Here is an 18,924-nt window from a genome sequence, read left to right on the forward strand (position 1 = left end):
ATTGTTTTTCGGAAGTAAAGGTAATTTCGTGTTAGCATTCCCTAATGTGTTCTCTGGGTACATACGTAATTAAGAAATTAATTACGTCGAGTATTTGGAGAACCATAGGGAAATGCTGCCGAAATTTCCTTAGGTCCGAAAAGTGGTCAACCATTTGCTAGTGGGAATACACTTCCAAGGATGGGTTAGGTTGGAGCGATAAGGACCTTTGAAATCATGAATTTGGAATGTGTTGATATGTGATGTTAAATATAATTTGTTTCTTGGGTGTTAATCATACATTGTTAGAAATGGACCGTCGTTGGATGTATAATGGTGCTCGAACCACACCAGAATACTTAGCCGGGGTCAACGAGTTCTGTAGAGTCGCAGTGCAACACCAATGGAGTACTCTCGTTGAACAAAGGCTAACCAAAGCAAGACCTATTTTCTGCCCTTGTCGTGATTGTAACAATGTGAAGAGGTGGGAAGACATTAAGAAAATAGAGGACCATTTGATTATTCGTGGGTTTATGCCAGACTACAGTATTTGGTATTGGCATGGTGAAAAATTTCCTCCCATGGATAATTCTTCTTCTATTAACGATAATGGCAATAAAGCTGATGAGAGGGAGTCGAATGGTTTTGATGATAATGAAGTGGGTTCTAATGATGACACGGAGGAAGATATGATAGATGAGATGATAGACCGGTTAGGCGATCATGTTAATGAAGATTCTCATATATATGAGAATGTGTCGAAAGAAGCTGAGACACCGTTGTATCCTGATTGTTCTAAGTATTCCAAGCTTTCTGGGATTTTAACATTATACAACTTGAAAGCGAAGAGCGGGTGGACCAACACTAGTTTCACTTCATTGTTAGAAACCCTCTCTGATATGTTTCCAGAAGGAAATGACATTCCTAAGTCGACTTACTATGCGAAGAAATTGATGTGTCCATTAGGTTTAGAGTACACCAAGATCCATGCTTGTCCTAATGATTGTGTGCTTTATCGAAAGGAGAACGCAAAATTGGATGCTTGCCCAAAGTGTGGTGAGTCACGATACAAGCGAGAGGGCTCAACTAAGGATCGCTTGAAGTGGCCACCAGCTAAGGTAGTATGGTATCTTCCCATAATACCAAGGTTGAAGCGCCTGTTCTCAATTAAGGATGAAGTGAAAAATTTGGTGTGGCATGAAAATGAGAGGAAGAAAGATGGGTTGATTAGACACCCGGCTGATTCGTTGCAATGGAAAAACATTGACAAGACATTTCCAGAATTCGGGAAGGAGCCGAGGAACATAAGACTGGCATTAAGTACAGATGGGATGAATCCATTTAGCACTCTTAGCAGTCAACATAGTACATGGCTTGTTCTTCTGTCAATGTACAACCTACCTCCTTGGTTGTCCATGAAGCGCAAGTACATCATGCTCTCACTTCTAATCCGAGGTCCTAAACAACCTGGCCATGAGATAGATGTTTATTTGGAGCCCCTTATTGACGATTTGAAACTGTTGTGGGATGAAGGTGTTGTGACATTTGATGCTCTTTCAAGTACAAATTTTCGATTAAGAGCCATGGTGTTTTGTACCATAAATGATTTTCCTGCATATGGAAATTTTTCAAGGTACAAAGTCAAAGGAGAAAAACCATGTCCTATTTGTGAGGATGACATGCAAATTACACGCTTGAAGTATTGTGGCAAGAATGTGTATATGCATACCAGACGATCACTTCGTCGAAATCACCCATACCAAAAGATGAGGCAACAATTCAACGGGCATGTTGAGAATGGAGTGAGTCGTGAGCCATTGACAGGAATTGAAGTGTATGAGAAAATTAAAAATGTTAAGACAATCTTCGGTAAGATGCACAGAAACAATCAAAGAAGGGTGTGTTGTGGAAAAAAGTGTCTAAGTTGTGGGATCTGCCTTATTGGAAGCACTTGTCGGTTCGACATTGTCTTGATGTTATGCATATTGAAAAAATGTTTGTGAGGCACTAATTGGGACTTTGTTGAATATCAAAGGGAAGACAAAGGATGGTGATAATGTGCGTAGAGACATGAAGAAAGCCAAAATTAGACCTAAGTTATGGCCTGAGGACAATAAAGCAACGAAAAAAGCATTTTTGCCCCATGCGTGTTATACATTGTCTAGAGAAGAAAAAAGGATCTTTTGTGAGTGTTTGAAAGGAATCAAGGTGCCGACATGGTATTCGTCGAACATAGGGCGTTTTGTTTCTACTAGTGATAAGAAAGTTGTTGGTATGAAGTCCCATGATTGTCATGTGATGATGCAAGTGTTCATGCCAATTGCACTCTGAGGCCTTTTGCCAAAACATGTTAGGCATGTTGTTGTGAAGCTTTGCTTGTTTTTCAATGCAATTTGCAGTAAGGTGATAGATCTAAAAACACTCGACGCTATGGAATATGATATTGTTGAAACATTATGCAAATTCGAGATGTATTTTCCTCCTTCTTTTTTTGACATAATGGTTCACCTTGTTATGCACTTGCCTCGTGAGATAAAGGAGTGTGGTCCTGTATTTATGCGTTGGATGTACCCATATGAGAGGCAAATGGGTACTTTGGCAGATAAGGCAAAAAACAGAGCAAATCCTGAAGGGAGCATCGTTAAAGAAACCATAGCCGAGGAAGCAGGGAACTACTATTCAGTGTTTTTAGCTAAGGCTAAAGAAATTGGGATTCCGACTTCTCGTCACGAGGAAAGACTTCAAGGGAAGGGTACAGTAGGTCGGAAATTGGTTAAACCTCCACTTGATCGATATAAGAAAGCCCACCGATTTGTGCTACAAAACCTATCTGCAATTCATCCATACATTGAAAAAAATCTACATGAGTTGAAAATTCACAATCCCAAGATCAGCTCCTATGCGTTGATGCAGGAGCATAATCGCCACTTTGTTGAGTGGTTTGAAGGCCAAGTGAAGCTTGAATTGAGTAGAAATGAGAATGTTTCAGAAACGATTAAGTGGCTTTCACGAGGTCCACAACCACTTGTTTATACTTATGAGGGTTACGATATCAATGGATTTACTTTTGCCACTTGTCGTCAAGATGAAAAAAGTTTGCAATAGAATAGTGGTGTTGGCGTGGTTGCATCTTCTACTGAATACTCAAGTTCTAGGGATACAAGGCCAATTGAAACTACACAGGCATATTACGGTGTCATTCAAGAAATTTGGGAGTTGGATTATGTTGATTTCACAATTCCTTTATTTCGTTGCACATGGGTTGATAACCGTCGTGGTATGAAAACCGATGAGTTATTTGGATTCACCTTGGTTGACTCTAGTCGATACATTGATGGTGAAGAGCCTTTTGTATTAGCCTCACAAGCAAAACAAGTATTCTACATCAAGGATAATATAGATCTGCAATGGCGTGTTATAGTTGAAGGCAAGAGAAAAATTGTGGGTGTGGAAGATGTTGTGGACGAAGAAGAGTATGACCAATTTGATGACATCCTGCCTTTAACAATGGGAGTGCAACCTCTACAAGAAGGGGAAGATATTGTTGATGATGAAGAGTATGATCGTGAGGAAGGGGAAGTGGTTCCTATATCTACAGTCGAGGTTTGTGTTATTGTATTCCTTTAACAATATATTTGTATTTTTTTGGCAATAAATATTGAATTTATTAAATTAGTATATATCTAAATCATTAGTTGCTTTATTGTATAGTATTTAAATTAATATGATTTTAATGTTATGATTTTGATTCTAATTCTTATTAAGTTCATTCTTTGTGTAGGTGTAGGCATACTACAATGGAAGAACACATAGATGATCATGATGGACAGGAACAATCTGGTGACATGGATGCCTCCGCTTCCCAAGGAAAATCATCTACAAGAAAGGGACGAGGCCCATCTAAAGCAGTCCAAACAACTTACACCCATGTTCCTCGAATTTGATGAGTTTGACATGCCTATTAGAAAGTGGGAATCTGCTTATGGGAAGCAAATTGGTAATTGTGCTCAAAGAGTTAACATTAATGTGAAGGGATATCCGAAGTATGATAAAGTTCAAAAGCAAAACTTGTGGGAGGAGAGTAAGGTAATTAAGATATAAATATGGTTAGTGCTCTAATTTAATGATACTTTTAATTAATTCTGAATATTAACATACTCTAATTTTATAGCGGAAGTTCCACATTGATGATCCCAAGGGTATTAGAGAGAAGAAGTTCCACGAAGCTGTTGGTGCTAGATTCAGGAAGCACAAGTCTTGGTTACTTTCACGATTCATTACTAAGGAAACAGCACCTCCGCCTGACTCACCAAGTGCAAACATTAAGCCCTGGGAGCTTTATGAAGGTTACATCACAGAAGAGCAATGGAAAGAGTTTGAGACATATTGCAATACAGATGAATTTAAGGTGTGTAAGATATTATGAAAGTAATTTTCACATACTTCATTTGAACTATAACACTAATTACAATAGCTATTCTATTTGTAACAAGCTTTGAGTGAAAAAGGCAAGGAAAGTGCAAAGAATAATAAGCATCGCCACCATCTAGGCTCCAAGAGTTATGAGAGGGCTCGAGTTAATTGGAGTAAGACCAACAGAATTCCAGCAGAATCTTCAACCTCAAGCACAACAGAGTCCACGACAAGCAGTGTAATGATTGAGAAGCTTAAAAACCGGTCTCTTTGGTGGATTTTGGCCAGTCAAACTCGTCGTGCAGATGGATCGTGGGCTATAGACCCGAAGAATGCCGAAACCCAGCAAATAGCCAGTGCTATTGTAAGTGTACCCATTTTTGAGCTGATCAGTTCAGGTTTGGGCTGTAATTTTTGAGCTGATCAGTTATGATATGTTCTTATCAGTTCAGAACTGTTCTGATCAGTTCAGGTTTGGGCTGTAATTCTTGAGCTGATCAGTTCTGATCTGTTCTGACCAGTTCAGGTTTGCGCTGGAAATTTTTGAGCTAATCAATTCTGAACTATTCTGATCAGTTCATGTGTTTGCTGAAATTTTTGAGCTGATCATTTCAGAACTGTTCTGATCAGTTCATAGTTCATGTTTTTGCTCAAATTTTTGAACTTATCAGTTCTGATCAGTTCAGATCAATTCTGATCAGTTCAAGTTTTGGCTGAAAATTTTGAGCCGATCAGATCTGATCAGTTCAGGTTCATGTTCTGCCAAATTATGTAATTTTCTTGGAATCAGACTATGTAATTTTCTTCTGTATAATATGTTTATATACGTTTTTTTAGGTAATAGTTGGAAAACTTGCAAAAGAATGCTGAAGGAAACGATTCAAGTGAAGGTATTGGTATGGATGCCCTCAACAAGGCTTTAGGAAAAAAGGATCACTGCGGGCATGTAAAAGGACTAGGAAGGTGTGGGGTTGGAGTTAGTCACACACAAGTATATGGGAAGGGACGTAGAAAGGGTAAATCATCCGGCCAAGGTGGATGCTCATTGGAAGAGTTAGAATCAATGAAAGCTACCCTAACTCAAGAATTTGAGGCGAGGCTAGAAGAAAAGGTTGAAGAGAAGCTTCAAGAGAGGATTGAAGAGAGGATTCAAGAGAGGTTGGATCAACGTGTGGCAATGGAGGTGAAAGCTTATCTCACCAATTTACTACCACAGATGACCGGTGACGTGGAGGCATTTCAAGGAGTGCAAGTGATGACGACCATGGAGGCAACACAAAGCACTTGTGTAATAGAGGTATATGTCTTATGAACTAATACTAAAGATGTGACTTAGCATGGTTAACATGTATAATATTGATCGAGTTTTTTGTATTATGTAGGTAGCCACTAAATGTCGCCTTGCATTGAAAGATGAGTACAATCAAAATTTAGTGGTTGTGGCAGATGGAACGGTATACCCTGTTACCGGTGAAGTTACTCACAACCTGAAGATGTTACCCGATCATTACAGGGTTAGTGTGGACAACCCTTATCCCGATTGTGCCCTCCTCGATATACCGGTACCGTCTGCCGATGGTGTGACTAAGTTGGGTAAAGCCAAGTCTGCCTTTGTAGTATGGCCTGTTGACATGGTTTTTCTTGATGAAGAGGTATATTCTCCTACTATTGACATTAAATTCCATCATTTTTGTATATTTTATCTGGACTAATATTCACCTTTTTATAAAGGTTTCACCATCGCCCAAAAAGAAGCATAGATCTACCCAAAGCAATGAAGGGGACGATAGTTGTGGCGTTAAATCAAGGCAATCTACCATCAAACCCACAAAATTCCAACCACTTGAAGATAAAATTGTTGAGACTTTTGGCGAGGGGTGTGAGTTGTTGTATTGGTTAATGAGTTCTGATGATGCAAAGTATGATACAACATCGGTACTTTTAAAGGCCTCAATGTTTAATTTTAACAGCGATAAACAGATTTGGGTAACTTCTACCGATGTACGTGAATTTCTAAGAGGAGCGTGGGCTAATGTTTCATTGATCCATGTTTATATCATGTAGGTTACTTAATAATCCTTTACTTTGGTTGTTTTATTTACTATAGTAATATTTTTACTGCTATAATGCTGATTTTTCTTTGTTCTATGACTTTATCATGTAGGTACTTAGTAGACAATGATTTCTAAGAGGTTCGAACTATGTTTTTTATACTTCCACTAAACTTGTTTTTATCAATGATTTCTTTCCTAATACTCTAACTTATCTTTACCTTTTAAATGATGTAGTGTCATTGGGTTCTTGTAGTGGTAGATCTACAATTAGGTTTAGCGTATGAGTTTGACTCTATGAAGCAACCTAAAGAAAAACCACGACCAATGAGAATTGCCGAAATCATGATGACGTGAGCCACTAACTTCAAATTGTGCCCAATTGAGTTTCTATTTTCATATTGTTTGTGGTGTTGTATCACATTTTGTTCTAAGTGTTAGAATATATATATCATTTTTGTAGGGATTATAAAGTATATCGGGCAAATCTAACAGGGAATGAATTGAAAGCACATAGGCAAAAATTGAAATTCATACAAATGGAGGTAAATACACAACTCACCCCGTTTTATCATACATTGTTAACTTTGAATATAAAATGTCCTAGCTATTTATTATATATGCTAGTGTGCTGAACAACAAGGAGGCGTTGAGTGTGGCTACTACATTATGAGATATATGTATGAGATTGTTACTTCTCACTTGGATTGCAAAGGTGTCTTAGAGGAGGTTAGTAGCTTTTTGGCTTTATATGCTCCCAAAAGTAAGTAAATGGTCCTATTTCATTGATTTCAATTCATAGAAACCAAAATATAAGTTAATTATGGATGTTGTGTGTTTTATTTCTATAATTTGATCAAATACATGAAAGATGGGAAAGATAGAAGCCCCTTAGGCAATTTTGAAGCCTTTTTGGCTTTATATGCTCCCAAAAGTGGGTAAATGGTGTTATTTCATTGATTTCAATTCATAGAAACCAAAATATAAGTTAATAATGGATGTTGTGTGTTTTATTTCTATAATTTGATCAAATACATGAAAGATGGGAAAGATAGAAGCCCCTTAGGCAATTTTGAAGCCTTTTTGGCTTTATATGCTCCCAAAAGTGAGTAAATGGTGCTATTTCATTGATTTCAATTCATAGAAACCAAAATATAAGTTAATAATGGATGTTGTGTGTTTTATTTCTATATTTTGAGTTTTAATTATAATTTGGACCATCACATTTATTCAAGTGATTGTTTTTATTATGGATTGTTTTTATTTTGTAACCTCATTTATAGGGTTTTTTGTTTTTTTTTTTTTTTTTTGTTAGGATTATTGTCCAAGGAAAGCCCCATATGATGTGGACGAGTTGAATGTGGTTCGAGAACAATGGGCGCACTACTTTAGGACAAAGTATTTATTGAATGCATAACTATTTGCTTAGGTAGAACATTAGTAATATTATTAGTGTTGTTCATTGTATGTGTTGGATAAATTTATACAAGTTCTTATTTGTAATATTATACTAGAATTTTTATATTATGTCGTATTAATTTTTACGAAAGTCGGTATAATTGTTTATCTACAGGAACAGGTTTATTATAACAGGTTTTAATTAAAATATATTAATTATATATAAATACATGCTGCCGAAATTTAATAAAAAAAAATTTAATTTAATGAATATTTGTAACGGGCAGGAGATTTGTCAGTTACAAATAAGCACTTATTTGTAACGGGCGTTTTTATTGCCCGTTACAAATAAGTACTTAATTATACACCATAAAACCTTATTCGTAACGGGAAGATAAAGTGTCCGTTACGGATAATGGGTTATTCGTAACAGGCGTTTTTATTGCCCGTTACGAATAAGGACTTATTTTAGTTAAAAAAAAGGACTTATTCGTAACGGGCACCTGAAACGCCCGTTACGAATAACCCATTATCCGTAACGGACATTTTATATGTCCGTTACGAATAACCGGTTATTCGTAACGGACAACGCCCGTTACGAATAATAATGGCTATCCGTAACGGCCGCATACGTAACGGACACTGCCCGTTACAGATGGGCCCTTTTTGCCCGTTACGGATGGCGTTTTTTCCACTAGTGTCCGAAGCACCCTTTTGCATAGAGAAAGCTCTTTTATCACCCCTTTCAGGGAATCAGCCAAGAGGTGTCCCAAAGTCTCGTTAGAACGCAAGATTGGAGCCTTCTAGAGCATCCAGACCTTGTCACCAACCCTGTGGAAATTCCTTCTAAGGAACGCACTATTGAATAGCTTCATTTTGAACGAGATATCTTAGTTCGTATCCCGGATTCAAAAAAGTCTCGTGAAAAGGAGCCTCTTTCTGATCCTCTCTATAGGAATATCAACCTCGACTTTACCATCTTGAGATATACTAAAAAGAACTTCCCCACTCTTGGTGTCTAACCTCTTGGTCGAGCTTCTTTCATCCGTCACTGAACTATCTGCTCAGTTGGAATCCCTTACCTCATCAAAATTTTTGGAATAGAGGGGCGATTCTTCAGCTTCAGCCTTAGAGCTTCACTCCGCTAACCGACTTAGTCTTTTATCTTTCACTTCTCATTAAGTCGGGTTCCCGTAACATAAGGCACGCCACCCCACTCAAGCAACATGTCCCTTCTCATGGCAAGCATATGAACATAACAGCTCTAGGGAAAGCATATAAATCTAAGGTTCTAGAGAGAGAGAGAATGGGGAGAATGAGGATCTTACTAAATTTACATTTATACATGTCGTTGTTCCAACCTTCCCCAGCACCCTTATTATATTAGGAGTAAGGAGCATGCCTTTTCTTATGCATTTCTTCCCTTTTTGTTAAGTAGCCCTTTCTTTGCTTTGGTGACAACTTCTTTTGGGTCTGGAAGAAGTCGTTTGTAGCTACATTAGTTGTCTTGACCAAAAATGGAATGCCAAGCGGATAGTGCCTCCAAACCCTCAAAAAATGCACTACTGCTGTCATTTTTTTCTTTCTTTTGTCTTGGATTGCCATTGTATATATACTCGAAAATGCGAGCTTTCTATCTCACTTCTTTGCTAGCTTGCAACTGCTCTTCTTACTAGCACTGAAACTCACTCGGCTGTCTAGCGCCCTGCCTCGATTCAAGCCTCGTTCTTCCTTGTCGGGCCTGAGATTCTAAAGGAAAGGAGTTTCCGGTACCAGCAAGAAAACGGCTTTAGTGACTAACTAAAACGGCTTTCGCGTCACCCGGTGCTTGTTCAAGGCTATGGTGAGGCTCCTTTTTATTTTACAAAATATACTCTTCCGCTTTTATATACTATATACACTGTGTTCGACTGAACCCTTTCTCGTTTTGGCTCTGCGTTCATGAAATTCAAAGACCAACAACAGAATGCAAATTCTTCGATCTAAATTTAAGGTAGTTTCTACTTACTTATTTGTTAGAGTAAGGCGTATGGAATTGATTCATCTCTAGTACTGAGGAAGGGGAATCCTACAAGGTTTTGGCTCGCAATAAAGCTAGGATCCTGATCGAGCAACTAGTAGTCCTATCTGTCCACCTCTCCAAACACAATATCTTGAGTACCTATGATGGTGACCACATTGGCTGGCCTGTGATGTTTCGACATAGAATCGAGTCCTTGTGAATGGGCAGAGCCAGGTGCTCTTATTTTACGACGATAAGGACGATTGCTTCCATTACTGACCAAAAAGACACCAAATTCTCCTTTAGGTGCTTCAACTGCGGTATAGGTAGAAGGAGCTGGTACGGAAAAACCTTCTTTATAAGGTTCGAAATGGTGAATTGAGGTAGAGTACACCGATGATCCTGTAGTCATTTGGCCGGCTATTGAAAGAAAAAGCTTGCATCTTCTCTCTTTATTATATAACCGGTCTCATCTCTCTCCAAACCTAACGTGATAGTTTCCCATCATAAGGCTTTCTATCTATAGATTAAGCCATTACCAAGGAGCTAATTTGTTCAGAACTCGGTTGACTGCTTCTATAGATAAGGCGGAGCGTCCTTGGCTCTGTATTTTATCACATAGGGCTTCGGCCTACAGGGCTTCGCTAACTTGAAGCGCCCCGCTATGACTATGAGAATGGCGCTTTGTTAAGGCCTTGCCTTGTCAGCTTTGCTACCGACGCTTGGCTAAGTCTTGAACCTTCGCGCTAACCGTTCGCTTTCTCAGTAGCAAAAGCGCTTCTCTTTGCCCCTTAAGTAGAAAGACAAGAAAGAATTTTTGTGTTTTCTTGCTCTCGCTTCCTCATCTGCGCTCGTCAAGCCAACTTTCCTCTTTGTTTTGGGAGGTGAAACAGCGGTTGAAGCGGACATTTTGAAATAACAGCATCAAAGATATATATATATATATATATATATATATATATATATATATATATATATATATATATATATATATATATATATATATATATATATACACGGTTACGGTTATCCCAAACTGCGTTCTGGAAAAAGTGGCCTACTTGAGGGCACTCTTGTGTTTTAACCTCACTATACTATTCATAGTTGTGGGGCACTGTGTACTTACAACTTTTACGAGAAGCAAGTGAATGGGGCCAGTGCGTGGCGAACGGAATGCTTCATCAAGTCATTTCTCGTCTCAGCCCCTATAAATAATAGGAAGAAGGGTACTTTTTAGTGGTAATTGCTTCGCACCTGACTGTAATAGCCCTCTCGATACCTTATTTGAGCTTTGTTACTAGTGGCCGCTTTCCTGTCGCTAGAGCGCTTTCCCAGTGCACGGAGCCTCAACGAGGAAGGTGCTAGTGGTTTATCATTAGGTTAATAACCCTTCCCGGTTCCTCTTTTTGTGCTACTCCTAGGGCGGGAAAAAGATAAGAAAACACAAAGCCTTCTCTTGCTTTCCCAGCCTGTTGCTTCTAAAGACTGCCCTCTCTCGGCTGGATGTTGGCCCAGCCTACTATAAGGATCCCGTATCTAGAAACCCAACCTATACAAAGAAAAACTTCTATTTTGTTTTTCCTTAACTAGTAGGGGTCCTGTGGTTCCTATGCCGCCGCGTTTCCCGGTCCTTTTCTTTTAGTGCTTCGACCCAAAGCGATAGCTTCTAGCTAGTTTAGTGGATAAGATGGCTGCGCTCCAGCTCACTCAAGAATGGGACGGCAGTGGTCCGCCGGCAAGCTCGTTCTGATCTTGGACGCAGTACATTGGAATCCTGAAGCACCACCACGAACGCTACTGCGCATTCGCCTGCGGTGCGGTAAGGCACCACCTGTTGTGCCAGCAGCCAACTCCGGCGTTTCAGCTTAGTTATTCTCATCAAGCCACTTACTTGATGTCTAGCTTTCCAATTGGTAGACGCTTTCTTTTCCCCCGGATCAATGAAGAAGAAAGAATTAAGTAGATTGTTCCTAAGAACCGGAAGCGAAGCACTATGCCGAGGCGGGAGGACGAGAAAAGAAAGGGCTCCGAAGAGAGAAATTTAGGTTCCCAATGCTTCTCCACACCCAACGAGATGCGCCAACCTCGGGATGCTTTACTCCTAACCCCACATGGTTCCGAGACGGAGCTTAACCTGAGTCTCGGTTAAGAACGGCAATGATCTACGTTTCGCACGGCGCACGATTCCATGGATAGTTTCATTCGATATCGTGATGGAGGACATAGCTTACGATCATCGGCTTTGATCATGCCACTAGGCATTTGATTAAGACATTGCACAATGATCTGAACACTTTGTCGCATCTCTTTGATACGGATACAGTAACGATCATAGCGATCTCCTCTGGTACCTACTGGTACGTCAAAATCCAATTGGTCATAAACATCGTAAGGTGCAGCTCTTCGCAAATCCCGGCATACCCCTGGTTGGGATAGGTAGGCCCACCACTTCACTTTCGCTTAGGCCCGAGCCAAGTCAGTGGGGGGCCTTGTCGGGCTCCTCCCCCCCCCCCCCCAAAAAAAAAAAACAAACTGTACTTGAGAGTTTCCCTTCATACGGCTCGAATCATTCTCAGATGCCCCGAGAGGGCATCCTTTCCTTCTTTGTTGGATTAGTTCACGTGCATGCAAACGAGCACCGGCCGCAACAGCAGGAAACTATGACCAATAGAGTCAAACACTTAGCTACATCCGCACGCAAAAGGAATGAATGTGGTTCTGGTTTAGGCTTTCTTTCCCCTGCCTTACTAATAAGGGGGGCGCAGGACGTTCGCGGAGTCCATGCCTTCCATACCACCACAAGAATGGTCGTTCTTGGGGGGATCCCGCTCCTAAACATAAGGGTAAGGGGGGCGGGCCTATCATATCAAAAGGATTGTAAAAAGATAACCCGACCACTTTTTTCATTCGACGTTCCGGGGTAAGGACCGCCCGATTCGACCAACTTTATGATAACAAGAAGGCGAGCTGATCTGCTTTGATCAAGGAAAAAGCCCAGTCAGCCACCAACTCGGTGCAGGTCACGTGACCTACACGACCTTCGCTTTTTGAGGCTTCCTTTACCCACATCTCTATGTGCCCACAACACTTCCATATGGAGAAAGATAGGCTTACCATGTTCCATCAATAGCACTTAACCTATGCCGATTTTGGCGGATTGTGCTCCACCCCGGTGAACTCATGCAGTTCCGACGTGCCCAAAGGCCAGAGGCGAATCCGTTCACGGTCCTACGGACCAACACCATTCGAAGGCGGGTGGCCCGCCCCACCTAGAACAGTCATGTTTGACTGGGCTTACACACATTCGCTCACTTACGTTGTCCCCCCTCAGCTTACCCTAGCCCGGGCCTTCTTCTAACGTAAGCTCCAAGGCTTCACACCAAGTCTTCACTGACATAATATGCATGCTTTAGTAGGGTCAGGCAGAACCGTTGTTGCCTGATGGGAACTTCCCCTATATTGCTATCAATGTCTTCATGTCGCATGACCTCTTAACATTACACCACTGAATCCCCAATCCTTTGCTTGCTGCGCAGTGACAGTACCAATATCCACTAATCGTTGTTTCCAGATACGGTTGCCGGTTGACATCTCTTCTAATTCGTTGATACGAGAAGCAAATTGTTGTGTGGAGGAATCAATATCTCGACATAAGCCAAGAGGCAAATCTTGTGCCACTCCACCTGGTCGTATGAAATTGGCATGCATCCTAGCTCCCGGGATTCTTTCATAGAATTCCAACAATTTCTCTCGCTCCTTAAAAGCCCACAGGAACGGAGTTAATGCTCCCACATCCATAGCATGAGTAGTTAAAGCAAGTGAATGATTTCAAATTCGAGTTATTTCACGGAATAACACTCGTATATATTGAGCTCGTAATGGTACCTCACAATTCAAAAGTCTCTCTACGACTGAAGAATGAGCGTGTTCTTGGGCCATCATAGAAACATAGATAGGGTCGACGACGGAACGAAGAACTCACCCCTAGATATAGCTTTTTCGTACACGTTCACTTGCATCACATACACAAGTGCTCTCTGAACCGTGCAATAAGGTCACCCATAACACGGCTCTCCTACTTGAGTTACTTTAGCCTTAGGTCATGCTATTCAATGATATTGTAAAAATGACAGCATAACCTAGCAACTAGTATTGAAAACGGATCTCCCTTTGATTGAGGGAGGTTGACGTCTAGTCAATAGGGCCCCCACTTTCCAATCACTAAGAAAAAAGAGATTTTAAAAACTATCTAAGTAAAGCTTGTCTGTTATTTTTTCTGGCCCCAAGGGAGTTTACTCAACCCATTTCCCAGTCTCTCGCACTGCTCAAGTAAGTGTGTGACTCCATATGAGGACCTCCTTCCCTTCTGCCCACTCTCCGTTTACACGGTTCTCAAAGCGGAGGAGGAAGGGTGAGCAGGAGGTACCACGAGCCCTCTGCCCCACACATCTATCCAGAAGCAAGTGTAGTTCACCGGCTTTACCGAATGCTCTTATCTCTCGGCAAAGATCGTGTGAGTGTGCAGTTATGCTTTGGATGCTTCGCCATAGAATAGATCGAATCAGTTCCCGTTCTTTTCCGGTGTACTCGCTTTATATCTCCGACACACAAGGAAAGACGTGGTGGGGAAGAAAGTAGCCCTAGCCTCTATCCGGCCAATCATTCCGCTGGCATCTCGCATTCACGCCCTCGTTTGACTGCCGCTCGGGGATGTAGTTGTAGATATGTTAGTCTTAGTGGGCCGTTGGCTCCACCTCTTATCTCCTTCTACGACATGCTTTTGTCGTTGCCATATTCTTTATGTCACTTAGTCATCTCTGCTTCGCTGCGGGTCAGTGACTCCTCGATCGCCCTCTAAACGATCAAAATAAGGTAAAGCTTGAAGATAAGTTTTGTACTCTATTAATTTCTCAGTCCCTCTAGTCGGGTGGGTGCCGGCCGGTCTTTCGACCAGATCCCCCTAAAAACCGTACGTGCGGGTCTCCCCGTATGTATAATCGTATAAAGGTTTTTGTTATATGTAAACCTACGAGCTAGATATAATCATCAATGTACACTTAGTAATCGTTTACAATCAGTAACATTAATAATGATTAATATTTGTACTCTTGATTTCTAAAATATTTCTCTTAAATTTTTTTGGTGAGCCACAAGGACGGGTGATGAGAATCGATCCCAAGATCTCTTGGAATCGGGAAGGAAGCTCAAACCACTTGAGCTATCCCTCACCCTCGTTCAATCCAAACTAGTGGTTAATAAGAAACGTCACTTTAAACATTGCCAAAAATCCCTCCATGACAACTCACTCTGTCAGTTATATTATAGCTCTCATTATCCCTTGATCAGCAAAAACAACTATGCCCATCTCCTTTATTAACCATCCTTTACATTGCTTTTTCGCTCTCCACCATTATTCTCTTGATTCAGAATTCTATGCAGCTCCGAAAGAACCTGAGCTAGAAAACTTTTCGTGGTATGTTCGATGCTCTAAGACATAAGTGAAGTTTTTCGATTTTGTGCCGGTTAAGCCTACAACTCCTGTAATTTGGCAGTTTTTGCTGCTGAGTTTTTTTGTCTTTCGTTTATGTTAATCTCTTACAAAAAAAAAAAAAAAAAAAAAAAAAAAAAAAAAAATTAAAAAAAAAAAAAAGTGTTGCATATTCACTAACAATCGTAGGTGCCTAACATAGGAAATTGTCGAATTGCATAATAACCAAGGAAACTAATAAGCCCCTAATTTTTTTTCTTCATAAAAAATATGAGAAGAAATACTCCGTAAACCATTACAGTGAAAATTAGTTTAATGTCATTCTCAAGTTTAAAATAAATAGACCCTCCATATATCATTATTAAACTTTCCCAAAATTCCCTCTACACTTCTGTGATTCTTTCCTTATCTGCTATCATTGACTTGAGCAGTTGAGCTTTACAAAACTGGCAAAATCTTTACCTATGCCAATTAATCATCCTAGTCATTTTTTTTATCTTCTCCATTGTTCTCATCAAAATATTTGTTTCCTACAACTTCAGTGAAACAATAGCTAGAAAAATTTGAGCACGAGCCAACTATTGTGCTTTCTATATACTTTTTCTGAGTTACCAAGCTTCTAAGGTTTTTTTGTCCTTTTTTCTTTATTTGTTGTTAGAATGAAAATCTCCATGGTTTGTCAAACTCTTTTATTTTCAGAATGAATATATGGAGTTAAGTCATGATCTCTCCTTTTGTCATAAAAATTTAGATCAATGTTTTCGTACAAACACATTAGAGGAATCCGCTGTGTCATCCTATGATTTCAAGAAGTATTTTATTGATCTAAATGCTTTTTTTTTTTGTTGGGTGTCTCAGGTGGTTGATACGTTGAAGAGTATTTTAAGTTAAAAGCAAAATGACATATGTTTGTGAAACTTGTAAGGCTCTAGAGAAGGACAAATATTGGCATGAGTTTCCACCTAGGAAGCACCGGTTTTTCAAGTTGATGATTGGTAATTTTGAGCAACAGCTGGTAAGTTAACACACCTGATAGGCCTAAAAGAATTCCTATTATTAATACTTTAGTCATATATTAGATCTAACACAGTTGATTTTTGATAAAAATTTCTGTAGCGAATTCCTAGAAAATTTGTTGAATGCTCTAGGGCAGACCTTTCAAGCTCTTGCACTCTAAGAGGTCAAAGTGGGAATATATGGAAAGTTCAAATACAAAAAACTGAGAAAGATGTCCTGTTTGCAGATGGTTGGGGTAACTTCGTGACTGATCATGGTATTTAAGTATGGTTGTTTCTTGGTCTTTTGCTATGTTGGGGACTCTTCTTTTGAGGTACCGGTTTTTGATGTTACTGGATGTGAGGTAGCATGTTCGCACTTCACAAGGAATACAAACATGTCCTTGAACACTTCTTGTAGAAGCCTTTTACACGCAGAGAACGATGAATCTAAAGGTGCAAGAACATTGGAAGCTGATATTGATTGCTCTGTAGAAGTAATTGCAGTGGATGAGGAATATGATTCAGATGCTTCATCTCAAGAAAACAATTTCAGAGGCAGTCAGAGTGCAATATGTAATGCTGCAGATAAAGGGAAAGCAAAAGGGAAGATACATGAAGAGGAAGATCTGGAATTATCATCTGATCACTAGAAGAGGTTTCATAAACTTCGTCTGAATGTGAGAAGTGGAACACCTCAAGGTATAAAATCTATCAAACATTTTTCAACAAGAATTTATAACTGCAATCAATGCTAGTGTGATTGGTTCATTTGTTTGATATCTATATCTCTAAGTGTATGCAATTGCGATTTAATTAATTTGCAGTGAGACAACCTCAAAAGTATTACAAATCAAGGAGGCAGAAGGTTACAGAGCAAGAGAAGCAAGGTGCACTTAACAAGGCCATTAGTTATATGAGTTGGAGATGTCATATGATTGAAATTGTGATGAAGCACACACATGTTTATCGCAGCTTTCATCTGGTATGGCATCCTTATACACCTTGTTTTTCATAGTAATTTACTTTCTCATCGTAAGGACCTAATCTAATAAGAGTGACATAATTATCATAACCATTTTACTACTCTCAATGTAAAAGTAGAACATCTTTTAATAATCAAATCTAAGCTAGTTTGGTTTACTGTGGCTGCAGACCATCCCTAAAGAATGGGCTGTAAAACACTTGCTTCAGAAGTCTGATCATGATGTCATACTCCGGGTTCCAGGAGTAGAGGAGAGCTGGACGGTGGGATACAGATGGACACCTTTGCAATGTCAGTTCAGACCAGGGTGGCCGACTTTTGTTTTAGAGAACATCTCGAGGAGCATGACGTTTGTGTATTTGAGCTGCTTCAGAAAGGAAATTTGGGTAACAAGAATAATTCTGCCTTCGATGTTCACATTTTCCGGGTTGTTAAAGAAGTAGTTCCCTTGACTGTGTTAAGGGACATTAAATCTAGAGTCTAATGTAATCGCAAGTTCAGATGATCTAACATGAGCTTATTTTCTAAGCTAACTACTGCAATCTAGAGCATATCATGTATTATCGCAAAACTTTGATGGGCTCATTCCAGAATTGAATGGTATTGTATGTTTGCCTTATTATGATCATAAAGGGAAGTACATAATTTTTATTTTAGCTTAGCTTTTACTTGGTGAATGATTAATTTTAATGTTTATTGTACTTTATAAATTGTTTCTAATCCTTAGTAGTTGACAGCCTTTTGGAATTAAAAAAGATGTTCATTTTGCTTCATAAATCTGCAGGAAGTGCAAAGTGCAACTGTCATAAGGTTTCTTCTAACCAGGTCTGATAAAACTGCAGGCTTTATTAGTAGTATCTTATAAGAAAGAACATAAAAAAAATAAAAAAAACTTTGTGTTTTTTTTTTTCCTTTCTGCAAATGAGATTATGTTAATAAATGAACTGATTAAAACCTTAGAATTAGCCTTATAGGTTACAATTTAAGTTTAATCCAGTAGCAAACTTTCTTCATATCTTGCACATAATTTACTTTGAATACATACTTTATAATCAACAACATTGCTCACAACCAAAAACCATTTTAACATCATTCACGCTGACACGCCGATATCTAAAATCTAAAATCAATAACAAATTAACAAGCTGATATCCCTAAAGAAAAATAAATCTAGGCGGCATTTTTCCTTCCATCATATGATTGTTGCTTCCTTGCACCATTTGATTTTTGTATCGTTTTAAGCATTGGGACAGCAGTCCTTAGCTTTCGGTTGGAGCTATTTCCGGTCCTCACATTACCCTTACGCCTACTATATGCATCCATTACAGCACCTTCATTCTAAGCAAGTGAGAACAGCCTTTAAATAAGCATTATTCTGCATCCAAGTGTTTCTGTGTCATCATATAATAAGCTGATTTAAGTTGCCACAGTTGTATCAGTAATCTGTTTCAAGGCCTTTCGAAAATGATTCGAGGCTGTTTCAAATTATGATTATTGTTCTTAAAGTTGCTTGCAGGGTACAATAAAAAAACTGAAACAGATTAAAATTTATTATCAGCTCTGATAATATGCAGACATCTGTAGTTCTGTTACCTTCTGCATTACTATGTATG

General features: G+C 39.4%; 1 protein-coding gene and 1 long non-coding RNA gene across 2 annotated transcripts; both read left to right on the forward strand.

The window, feature by feature from the left end:
• Nucleotides 1-290: 290 nt before the first annotated feature.
• Nucleotides 291-3,766, forward strand: LOC145577882 (uncharacterized). Its single transcript, XM_081635303.1, has 5 exons — nucleotides 291-1,848; nucleotides 2,015-2,288; nucleotides 2,379-3,006; nucleotides 3,085-3,582; nucleotides 3,761-3,766. The coding sequence occupies exons 1-5, from the start codon at nucleotides 291-293 to the stop codon at nucleotides 3,764-3,766; spliced, it is 2,964 nt and encodes a 987-aa protein (XP_081491429.1).
• An 11,965-nt stretch (nucleotides 3,767-15,731) lies between these two features.
• LOC145579062 (uncharacterized) lies at nucleotides 15,732-17,917 on the forward strand. The gene is made up of 4 exons (XR_014098989.1): nucleotides 15,732-16,346; nucleotides 16,448-17,028; nucleotides 17,154-17,311; nucleotides 17,482-17,917. It is a non-coding gene; the product is annotated as an uncharacterized LOC145579062 (long non-coding RNA).
• Nucleotides 17,918-18,924: the final 1,007 nt, after the last annotated feature.

Source organism: Chenopodium album, chromosome 14 (genome assembly GCF_948465745.1).
Source record: "Chenopodium album chromosome 14, dcCheAlbu1.1, whole genome shotgun sequence".
NCBI lineage: Eukaryota > Viridiplantae > Streptophyta > Magnoliopsida > Caryophyllales > Amaranthaceae > Chenopodium > Chenopodium album.